This window comes from Taudactylus pleione, unplaced genomic scaffold (assembly GCF_031769625.1).
Source record: "Taudactylus pleione unplaced genomic scaffold, aTauple2 ptg001061l, whole genome shotgun sequence".
In the NCBI taxonomy this organism is placed as follows: domain Eukaryota; kingdom Metazoa; phylum Chordata; class Amphibia; order Anura; family Myobatrachidae; genus Taudactylus; species Taudactylus pleione.
In genome coordinates, this window is record NW_028285462.1 from 583,472 (window position 1) to 596,172 (window position 12,701).

General features: G+C 47.6%; 1 protein-coding gene across 4 annotated transcripts in view; it reads right to left on the minus strand.

Annotated features, from left to right (window-relative positions):
* The window catches only part of PTPRO (protein tyrosine phosphatase receptor type O), a 640,592-nt gene that overhangs the window by 309,550 nt on the left and 318,341 nt on the right, over nucleotides 1-12,701 (minus strand). For all 4 annotated transcript variants that reach the window (XM_088461537.1, XM_088461535.1, XM_088461536.1 and 1 more), the window contains exon 14: nucleotides 5,353-5,485. In XM_088461537.1, the coding sequence (XP_088317663.1) occupies nucleotides 5,353-5,485 (133 nt within the window). The remainder of the gene's footprint in view (nucleotides 1-5,352; nucleotides 5,486-12,701) is intronic.

Here is a 12,701-nt window from a genome sequence, read left to right on the forward strand (position 1 = left end):
CGCAGCGTGCTTACAGTGACCTAAGCAAGGCAATGACCGCCAATATAACATCATAGCATGCAGCGTGCTTACTGTGACCTAAGCAAGGCAGTGATCGCCAATATAACATCATAGCACGCAGCGTGCTTACTGTGACCTAAGCAAGACAGTGACCGCCAATATTACATCATAGCACGCAGCGTGCTTACTGTGACCTAAGCAAGACAGACCGCCAATATTACCTCATAGAATGCAGCGTGCTTACTGTGACCTAAGCAAGACAGTGACCGCCAATATAACATCATAGCACGCAGCGTGCTTACTGTGACCTAAGCAAGGCATTGACCTCCAATATTACATCAGAGCACGCAGCGTGCTTACTGTGACCTAAGCAAGGCAATGACCGCCAATATAACATCATAGCATGCAGCGTGCTTACTGTGACCTAAGCAAGACAGTGACCGCCAATATTACATCATAGCACGCAGCGTGCTTACTGTGACCTAAGCAAGGCACTGACCACCAATATAACATCATAGCATGCAGCGTGCTTACTGTGACCTATGCAAGGCAGTGACCTCCAATATTACATCATAGCACACATCGTGCTTACTGTGACCTAAGCAAGGCAGTGACCTCCAATATTACTTCATAGCATGCAGCGTGCTTACGGTGACCTAAGCAAGGCAGTGATAGCCAATATAACATCATAGCACGCAGTGTGCTTACTGTGACCTAAGCAAGACAGTGACCGCCAATATAACATCATAGCGTGCTTACTGTGACCTAAGCAAGACAGTGACCGCCAATATAACATCATAGCATGCAGCGTGCTTACTGTGACCTAAGCAAGGCAGTGACCGCCAATATAACATCATAGCATGCAGCGTGCTTACTGTGACCTAAGCAAGGCAGTGACCGCCAATATAACATCATAGCATGCAGCGTGCTTACTGTGACCTAAGCAAGGCATTGACCACCAATATTACATCAGAGCACGCAGCGTGCTTACTGTGACCTAAGCAAGGCAATGACCGCCAATATAACATCATAGCATGCAGCGTGCTTACTGTGACCTAAGCAAGGCACTGACCACCAATATAACATCATAGCATGCAGCGTGCTTACTGTGACCTATGCAAGGCAGTGACCTCCAATATTACATCATAGCACACAGCGTGCTTACTGTGACCTAAGCAAGGCAGTGACCTCCAATATTACTTCATAGCATGCAGCGTGCTTACTGTGACCTAAGCAAGGCAGTGACCGCCAATATAACATCATAGCACTCAGTGTGCTTACTGTGACCTAAGCAAGACAGTGACCGCCAATATAACATCATAGCGTGCTTACTGTGACCTAAGCAAGACAGTGACCGCCAATATAACATCATAGCATGCAGCGTGCTTACTGTTACCTAAGCAAGGCAGTGACCGCCAATATAACATCATAGCATGCAGCGTGCTTACTGTGACCTAAGCAAGGCAGTGACCGCCATTATTACATCATAGCATGCAGCGTGCTTACTGTCACCTAAGCAAGGCAGTGACCGCCAATATTACATCAGAGCATGCAGCGTGCTTACTGTGACCTAAGCAAGGCAGGGACCGCCAATATAACATCATAGCACGCAGCGTGCTTACTGTGATCTAAGCAAGGCAATGACCGCCAATATAACATCATAGCACGCAGCGTGCTTACTGTGACCTAGGCAAGGCAGTGACCGCCATTATTACATCATAGCACGCAGCGTGCTTACTGTGACCTAAGCAAGGCAGTGACCTCCAATATAACATCATAGCACGCAGCGTGCTTACTGTGACCTAAGCAAGGCAGTGACCGCCAATATTACATCATAGCATGCAGCGTTCTTACTGTGACCTAAGCAAGGCAATGACCGCCAAAATATCATCATAGCATGCTGCGTGCTTACTGTGACCTAAGCAAGGCAGTGACCTCCAATAACATCATAGCATGCAGCGTGCTTACTGTGACCTAAGCAAGGCAGTGACCTCCAATATATCATCATAGCATGGAGCGTGCTTACTGTGACCTAAGCAAGGCAGTGACCGCCAATATTACATCATAGCACGCAGCGTGCTTACTGTGACCTAAGCAAGGCAGTGACCGCCAATATAACATCATAGCACGCAGCGTGCTTACTGTGACCTAAGCAAGGCAGTGACCGAAAATATAACATCATAGCACGCAGCGTGCTTACTGTGACCTAAGCAAAGGCAATGACCGCCAATATAACATCATAGCACGCAGCGTGCTTACTGTGACCTAAGCAAGGCAGTGACCGCCAATATAACATCATAGCACGCAGCGTGCTTACTGTGACCTAAGCAAGACAGTGACCGCCAATATAACATCATAGCACGCAGCGTGCTTACTGTGACCTAAGCAAGGCAGTGACCGCCAATATAACTTCATAGCACGCAGCGTGCTTACTGTGACCTAAGCAAGACAGTGACCGCCAATATAACATCATAGCACGCAGCGTGCTTACTGTGACCTAAGCAAGGCAATGACCGCCAATATTACATCAGAGCACGCAGCGTGCTTAATGTGACCTAAGCAAGGCAGTGACCTCCAATATAACATCATAGCACGCAGTGTGCTTACTATGACCTAAGCAAGGCAGTGACCGCCAATAGAACATCATAGCACGCAGCGTGCTTACTGTGATCTAAGCAAGACAGTGACCGCCAATATTACATCAGAGCATGCAGCGTGCTTACTGTGATCTAAGCAAGGCAGTTACCGCCAATATTACATCATAGCATGCAGCGTGCTTACTGTGACCTAAGCAAGGCAGTGACCGCCATTATATCATCATAGCATGCAGGATGCTTACTGTGACCTAAGCAAGGCAGTGACCTCCAATATAACATCACAGCATGCAGCGTGCTTACTGTGACCTAAGCAAGGCAGTGACCTCCAATATATCATCATAGCATGCAGCGTGCTTACTGTGACCTAAGCAAGGCTGTGACCGCCAATATTGCATCATAGCATGCAGCGTGCTTACTGTGACCTAAGCAAGGCAGTGACCGCCAATATATCATCATAGCATGCAGCGTGCTTACTGTGACATAAGCAAGGCAGTGACCGCCAATATAACATCATAGCACGCAGCGTGCTTACTGTGACCTAAGCAAGGCAATGACCGCCAATATAACATCATAGCACGCAGCGTGCTTACTGTGACCTAAGCAAGTCAGTGACCGCCAATATAACATCATAGCACGCAGCGTGCTTACTGTGACCTAAGCAAGACAGTGATCGCCAATATAACATCATAGCATGCAGCGTGCTTACTGTGACCTAAGCAAGGCAGTGACCGCCAATATAACATAGCATGCAGCGTGCTTACTGTGACCTAAGGAAGACAGTGACCGCCAATATAACATCATAGCACGCAGCGCGCTTACTGTGACCTAAGCAAGGCAGTGACCGCCAATATAACATCATATCACGCAGCGTGCTTACTGTGACCGAAGCAATGCAATGACCGCCAATATTACATCATAGCATGCAGCGTGTTTACTGTGACCTAAGCAAGGCAGTGACAGCCAATATTACATCATAGCACGCAGCGTGCTTACTGTGACCTAAGCAAGGCAGTGACCGCCAATATAACATCATAGCACGCAGCGTGCTTACTGTGACCTAAGCAAGGCAATGACCGCCAATATAACATCATAGCACGCAGCGTTCTTACTGTGACCTAAGCAAGGCAGTGACCGCCAATATAACATCATAGCATGCAGCGTGCTTACTGTCACCTAAGCAAGGCAGTAACCGCCAATATAACATCATAGCATGCAGCGCGCTTACTGTGACCTAAGCAAGGCAGTGACCTCCAATATAACATCATAGCACGCAGCGTGCTTACTGTGACCTAAGCAAGGCAGAGTGACCTCCAATATATCATCATAGCATGCAGCGTGCTTACTGTGACCTAAGCAAGGCAGTGACCGCCAATATAACATCAAATCATGCAGCGTGCTTACTGTGACCTAAGCAAGGCAGTGACCGCCAATATAACTTCATAGCACGCAGCGTGCTTACTGTGACCTAAGTAAGGCATTGACCGCCAATATTACATCAGAGCACGCAGCGTGCTTACTGTGACCTAAGCAAGGCAATGGTGCCAATATTACATCATAGCATGCAGCGTTCTTACTGTGACCTAAGCAAGACAGTGACCGCCAATATTACATCATAGCATGCAGCGTGCTTACTGTGACCTAAGCAAGACAGTGACCGCCAATATAACATCATAGCACGCAGCGTGCTTACTGTGACCTAAGCAAGACAGTGACCGCCAATATTACATCATAGCATGCAGCGTGCTTACTGTGACCTAAGCAAGGCAGTGACCGCCAATATAACATCATAGCACGCAGCGTGCTTACTGTGACCTAAGCAAGGCAGTGACCTAAAATATAACATCATAGCACGCAGTGTGCTTTGTGATAGGATCACTGGTAAAGTGGTCTGTGGCAGGTACATTTGTCCCAGATTCCTGTCTTTTGTGTTTTAAACCCCCAGGAGAAAGTCTGCAGTATAGCAGGCTTGAGTTTCGGTTTTTTGAAAAGCCGGTTTGGGACCTGGGGGTTGTGGGTGAGAGGAGAGGGAGGACTCCACCCACGGCCACTCCAGGTTTTGGTTCTCTTAGCCTGGTAACAGGCTTGATTGGGTTCCCACCTGAGAGTGGTCAATATATAAGCCTAGTTTGTTGAGGGCTGATTGTCTCACCTGGGAGAGCAGACAGGGAGTTTGCTCAGAGACACTTGGATACCTAACTGTGAGTACTGTGCTGTGCCTTTGTTGCTGGCGAGGGCATTAGGCCCTGCCAGGTTCTGGTAGTGAGGGAACTACCTGTGAAGTTAGTGCCCCGACAGGGCTAGGATTTATATTTATGTTTTCTTTGTGTTATTTCTGACATTGTACAATAAAGACTGGCGCCGACCAGCTTGTACTTGCATCCAGACTAGTGTGCTGCTTCCCTGCTGCTGTGTGTGTGTGTAAGGAAGGAGTCCTCTACCTAGGAGAGGGACCCCCTAACCTAACTGTGTCACAGCTTACTGTGACCTAAGCAAGGCTGTGACCGCCAATATATCATCAGAGCATGCAGCGTGCTTACTGTGACCTAAGCAAGGCAGCGTGACCGCCAATATAGACTTATTCACTGTACAGAATTTGACAGCACAAATAGTAAAATAAATAGAAAATTCTGTAACAATTCTGTGAATAAAGAATATCCATCTAACCATATAAACGACCACTTGAGTAGTTTTCAGGATTGCAAATGAAAGTTTGACAAGATTATTTCTCTGCATTTTAATGAAAAAGGAGACTTACCTAAGGTAGAGACTGTAATGTAGGTAGGAAGACTGTGTGTGCGATGGCTGACACTGGTGATGCTGCAGTTATAGGATGAGCCAGGCTGGAGACTGGACATCGTCACTACATGCGAGAACACAGTCACAGGGTCCTTTCAAATGAATAAGACATTTGTTTAGCGATACTGGGAAATAATGCTATGCCATCATATACAAAGGGCCTGAAACCACCCCATCTGCAGCTGGTCTCGTGCATGAAAATAAATGTGCATCTCGCCGACATTTATCATAACTCTAAGCTTCCAAGCAATAGATCTGTCTGAGATCAGCCACATCGCTGAGAACCCGCAATTCCGTCTCCACACTCATGGCACACTTAGGGTATAATGGAGCAGCAGAATGGGGATAAGGGGAACTCTGAACAGGCCGCAGAGATGTGGATCTATTCCCTGGGTGCCCACGGATGCAGCCGCTGTGTGTGACTCTGAATCAAGTCTTAAGTGTATAGATCTAGATTCAATATCTATATAATAAGCAAGAAAAAGTGTCTGTCTGTCTGTTTGCCCTTTATGCATGGCCAGAATTTTGGACCCAGCTTCACCGATTTTGGCATGGTGATGTAGTTTGACCAGGGTTAGGTTTTTGCCGAGGTTTGAGCTTCGTCAGGGCCACACACTGGGGTTTAAGTATCAAGCAGTAAAGAGCGTGGAGAAGTGACCAGTGGAGAAGTTGCCCATAGCAACCAATCAGTAGTAGCATTTATCAAGTACAGTCTATAAAATAATAGGTAGGATCTGATTGGTTGCTATGGGCAACTTCTCCACTGGTCACTTCTCCACTGGTCATCTCTCCATGCTTTCACTGCTTGATGAATAAATCCCTCTGTAACACAATCCCATAAATCAGGGACACTCTTACATTACTCAGGTTCTGGGGCTGAGGGGCTGAGTTCATACACACACTGTCATCTCTTCCAAAGTGCTGTGTTATATCACTTTTCCAACAGCCGCATACATGAAATACGGAGTTAGTCAGCCCTCTGTGTTTGCATGATAAACTTTGATATTAAACAGTGTGTATTATTAACATTTCACTGTCTAAACTTACAACAGCCGCCCCTGGGGGTCTTAGCAGAGTGCCTGGCAGGCTCGTGAGCAGCTCAGGAGATGCCGGGGATAAATAGGGACATAATATAGTGCACCTGAGAGAGGGCCATAGCCTCATGGGGAAGGGCCAGGGAAGAGATAGGAGAGGCCAGGAGATGCTGGGGATAAATAGGGACATAATATAGTGCACCTGAGAGAGGGCCATGGCCTCATGGGGAAGGGCCAGGGAAGAGATAGGGGAGGCCAGGAGATGCTGGGGATAAATAGGGACATAATATAGTGCACCTGAGAGAGGGCCATGGCCTCAAGGGGAAGGGCCAGGGAAGAGATAGGGGAGGCCAGGAGATGCTGGGGATAAATAGGGACATAATATAGTGCACCTGAGAGAGGGCCACGGCCTCATGGGGAAGGGCCAGGGAAGAGATAGGAGAGGCCAGGAGATGCTGGGGATAAATAGGGACATAATATAGTGCACCTGAGAGAGGGCCATGGCCTCATGGGGAAGGGCCAGGGAAGAGATAGGGGAGGCCAGGAGATGCTGGGGATAAATAGGGACATAATATAGTACACCTGAGAGAGGGCCATGGCCTCACGGGGAAGGGCCAGGGAAGAGATAGGGGAGGCCAGGAGATGCTGGGGATAAATAGGGACATAATATAGTACACCTGAGAGAGGGCCATGGCCTCATGGGGAAGGGCCAGGGAAGAGATAGGGGAGGCCAGGAGATGCTGGGGATAAATAGGGACATAATATAGTGCACCTGAGAGAGGGCCACGGCCTCATGGGGAAGGGCCAGGGAAGAGATAGGAGAGGCCAGGAGATGCTGGGGATAAATAGGGACATAATATAGTGCACCTGAGAGAGGGCCATGGCCTCATGGAGAAGGGCCAGGGAAGAGATAGGAGAGGCCAGGAGATGCTGGGGATAAATAGGGACATAATATAGTGCACCTGAGGGCCATGGCCTCATGGGGAAGGGCCAGGGAAGAGATAGGGGAGGCCAGGAGATGCTGGGGATAAATAGGGACATAATATAGTGCACCTGAGAGAGGGCCATGGCCTCACGGGGAAGGGCCAGGGAAGAGATAGGGGAGGCCAGGAGATGCTGGGGATAAATAGGGACATAATATAGTGCACCTGAGAGAGGACCATGGCCTCATGGGGAAGGGCCAGGGAAGGTATAGGAGATGCTGGGGATTAAAGAAGAGGAAGCTACAAGCAGGGGTGTAGAGAGCGCCGCGGGGCCCCGGTAAAGAGGGGGCGTGGCCTAAATGTGGGAGACGTGGCCAAGCCCCCTCGAAAAAAAAACATACTTTTGCAGCGCCGCATAGCAGCACTGTGCGCCGGGGAGGGGGCGGTGTGACCCCCTCAGGCATAGGAGATTGCTGTGGCTGCTGCTTAGCAGCTGCGAGCAATCTCCCACTGCATCCCAGCACAAGCTGTGTGCTGGGCTGCTGCGAAGGAGGGAGAAGAAAGGGAGGGGGGGCGGCACCGGACCCCCGCCAGGCCCCTCTGGAAACCCGGGCCCGGGTAAATTGTACCCGCCCCCCCCCCCTCTCTGCGCCCCTGGCTACAAGTGAGAATGATAATGAGCAGGAAAATTTACAGCGCCAAACAGTGCCCCCTGCCCTGCTGTGCCATGGCACTGGCCGCACTACCCTAGTTAAGGCCCTGCTCTGGAGCCGCACTGCGCTGTATGCACTGTGCGCAGTACACAGCCGCAGCCCGCCGGGGCAGCACAAGTCCGAGAACAGGTGCCCCCGGGCACCTGTTCTTGGTAATTGCAGGGTCACACCGTTCCTGTGTGGGCCCTTCTGTGTGTGTCAATACATAGGAGATTGGGCCAGCCACATAAAATGAAGTCAACATGTCAGATATAAACTGTACAATTATTTCAGTCTGTTTGAGACATCTTGGGCTATATTTACGAAGAGGCGGCTTTTGCAAGTTTCCGCTTCTCAGCGTGTTGGAGCTTAAAATGAAAGCGCCACTCACATTCAGTGTAAAAGAGCAGCGGGTGTTACACTGAATGCTAGTGGTACGTAAAATTTTTAGCTCCAACCCATCAAAAAGTGGCAGCTGCTTTGTAAATACTGTATAGCCTTTTGATATTGCATTTACTGAGGAATAAATGTGGGTCCCCTGAGTAACTGAGAAAGGCCTTTGAAGACCAGTCTCCCATTTGACCTGTGAGATAGGGAAAAAAGATGGCGATACAAAAAGGAAATCCATCCTCTCTCCGCTCGCTAAATGTACTGTTAGGGGTTGGAACTAGGAAGTGTAGCGAGAGTTCCATAAAGCCTAATCATGACCTTGAGCCAATGGGAAATTTGAAAGTACTTAATCAAGTGTACTGTTGGTAAGGAGTACCGAGTGTCACAAACCGTGCTAGAGACCTCCGGCTGAGAACTCTGCATCTCCCCATGCCCTTATGTCATCGCGCCTTGCTGAGTCGCCGGTCGCTCCTGTCAGTGGAATCCAGAGTGGGGCCTATGCCTGAAGGTGGTTTCCTGCATCCCCGCTGTTGCCTAGATGTCCCAGCCACACTGCCATGTACTTCCTGCACTTCAGTGTGTCAGACCTCTGGATCATGGGCAGGCCATCTTGGATCAAGTCAGGTGGTCCAGATCCATCCAGTCAGCAGCACTCTCCAGTTTCTCCAGCCAATCACCATCCGACCAGGGGTATAAAAACCCTTCCCTGACTCTGTTTCATTGCCAGTACAATAGTGCTCTTTGCTACAGCAAGAACTATGTTCCTCAGCTCCGCTGGTTTCCTTTCCAGTTTGCCTGCCTTAAGTTCCTGTATACTCCAGTCGGGAGTACTCCTGCACCCAATCCAGCACACTCCATCGTGGAGTCCCATTCAAAGTCCTACACCCAATCCAGCACACTCCATCCCGGAGTCCTATTCAAAGTGCTTCACCCAATCCAGCACACTCCATCCCGGAGTCCTATTCAAGTGCTCATCCCATCCAGCGTACTCCGTCCCGGAGTCTGACTCAAGTTCATATACCAATTCTGCGTACTCCATCCAGGAGTTATATTCAACTACCCTCCAGTATTGCTATCCTTCTTCAATTCTACAGTTCCTCTCCACAGTACCCCCTGAACCTCAGAGACTTTTATCTTTTGTTTACAGTGTCTTCAGTTGTGCATCTCTGCACCAAGGACTATAATTATTATCTCATGTTAGTCCTCATTTTACTGTATGCAAAGGAATTACATTAAACCATCTAAGTTCCAACTCTCTCCTGGTCCTGGTGTCTCTGCATCTCAACCCAGTTCGGGTCCACCCCTTTCGATAACTCGAGCCGTGACACCGAGTGTATACATGAAAATGACTGGATGGAATTAGCGGAAATATCTGACCCAAAAAGGGGAACCCCGACATACCATGCAGTCAAGTTTATGTTTGGGATTAACCAAGTTAAGGCTTCAATAGACAAATTACGGGAAGGATGTGTTAGGTTGTGGTGGTGGGCAGCCAACTTATCCCAAGCTTTAAAGGAAGCACAAGTAGAGGTGAGCATACAGGCTGAATGGGAACACAAGTTAGGAAGAAGCCATCAAAGATCCAGAAATTCAAAGTCAGAAGCCAGGTGTCGAAGCTGGATAATTGGCTGAGACCAGATCAGTTTAAAATTAAATCGCAGCGATGCCATCTTGCGACTGGCCGCAAGACTCCATTTTGGAAATGAGATCGCAAGATGCCATTTTGCAAATGGCCGCCTAAGAGCCATTTTAGATAAACTTACCCTTTAGTACATGTGGCGATATTACTATTAGCAACATGCGATTGCATCTTTCATCATTTCTCATACACACATTAATACGCACAATTGCGCTGTTAACTAGTCACATATTAACGAATGCATAGGACTTTGTATGAAACCGCTGTATTATTAGCTTTATGCGCACGCATCTGCCCCAAGTTAGCTAGCGTCCTTATATCAAACCCCGAATACTCATACATTACATATTCACACATAAGGTTTAGTAAGTTTTAAAGTATATGATTTAAGTTGGTTCAGTTAGTTTAAATGCTGTGAAATAAAGATATTTGATAACTTAGGTTCTGTACATGATAAGAAAGCAGTGTTTGGGTTCGTACTGATGCGTACTCTTTCAACAGAATTCCGGTACTATCGGTGTGTAGATCGCATCATGCATTCGCACCTTATGGACCGCAGAGACTATAAGCAACAAAATGTAATTTTAGGAACAACTGTTAGGATGCAGCAATGGGGGTGGGATGGGAAGACCCCCAGCTGTTAGAGGCAGGGAGAGTCTATTTGAACCAGCCTGTTAAAAGCTCTGTAACAGATGCTTCTCCCCTGGGAACCAATGACATCAGCAACAAACTCCTCTATTGTCCGTACTATTCTGGGGGGTTATAAAAATGTGTGCTGAAACGCTGGGTTCTTGTCTTCTTGCTGAATGTTGAATGACGAGGGGTCTCTTGCTGATACCTATCACCGGGTCCGGAAGCTCTGCGTATGTATACTGTGCTTGGGTCTGTATATTTCCTTTGCGTCTAATTGTGTCTGGATCAATAGCGTGTAACTGACTGTACTTTTACTTGAATAATACTTTGTGCTTTGGAACCACATGTTCTAAGTCTGGAGTCTCTAGTTACTGTATGATTGTGTATGCAAATTAGCGTTATTCTTAGAGGTTTACAGGAAGGATTTTAGAAGGTATAGGCAGGGGTATATAGAGGTTAAATTTTAATATCGTCAGATGGGGGCTCGTCGAGTGAAGTCACTTACCTACTCACACGGCACATACGTCTAGCGATATCTCAGCAAAGGGTGGAGTGGCCACATACAGGGTTTTCCTGTAACCGCTTTGTGCTGAAAGATTGCTATCCGTTTTCGTGTGAGCCAAGGAAGCTGACCAGAATCTAGGGACAAGAAAGGAAAAAGTTTGTTTTCCTTTGTTGATGGAACCTAACGTTTAAAGAGACGCATTTTTGCGTACGCAGTTAAAAAGTCATTATACTGTTGTGTGGTAGTCGCATTATTGTGTATGCGGCTGGTCGCACAATAGCGTATACGCACTTCCGGTTCTGCTGCCACGTGTTTAAACAAAGCCGTCGAGGTTTACCTTTTTCAATTGTTATCAATATCTGGGTTAACGTGTATTTTTCTGCGCTGGAAAAAAGTGTGTAACAGTGAATATTTGTGGAATAAAGTTAAGGATATCGTATGATCCTTAAGGGCTAGGTGCAAGGGTTAGTCTAGCCGCTCGGTAAGTAGCTTTACCGTTCTATACACAGTAGCAGGTGTACATGTTGTCTTTGTTGTAGAGAGGTGCGTAGGAGCGGCCGACATATAAACTCCTATAGGTGTGGAAGTTGCCTTACTAAATCTTATCCAGGTATGGAAGTTGCCTTTTTCAAATCTTATCCAGGTGTGTGGGCGCCGCCGATTTAAATCGTCCACAGGTAAGTGAAAGTATCTTGATTTGTCTTTCACCGGTTTAAATCTGTATTGAAAAGCGTAGGAGTTGTCTCAGAATGGGAGCCATGCAAACAGTGGAGATGTTAGACAATGTTTAAAATTGTGGCAGCATGAGGGGGATGCGTGGCTTAAAAATGTGCAAGCGACGCAAATTAGCGTTGCGAGCGCATTGCCAGAAAATACATCTGCGACGCTAAATTGCAATATGGGCGAGCCGCAAATTGGCGCGCACGTGCGGCAAGGTAGCGTTGTGGAGAGTATTGCCAGCAGTTCACGCTCACCTCCCCCATCTTATGTGGATGGAGGTGCAAGTACAGTTACCAAAAATACCCATAAAAATGTAACAAGCAATTTGTACCCCCTCTTAAGTAACCATAAAGAAAATGTTTATGATGTAGATGATGAGCCTATTGTAATGTCTGCCATTTCCCATGCTGTGCAGATGATGGATGCTGCATCACCACAATCACGAGTGGTGCCGCCATCTCCATCGGTAACAGCAAGGGAAGTGTTAACACACTCTACACCCGTAGAGGAAGTTGTTAATACCATACATAGCAGCAGCAGGCTAAACCCCCAGCCAGGTAACTAGGTCAGAGGTAGCAACGCTGCCGGTCTGCATCCCATTCGGACGATAACTGTTCTGAATGGAAATGCAGATGCAAACGGTGTAGTGCCCACGAGGGAAGTAGTAATGCATTGTCCTTGGACAAGAGCGGAACTAAATTCCATCATAAATGATTTCCCCGATCCCAAAAAGGAACTAGCCAAATGTCAAAGATTTTTGAGGAATTTGGGT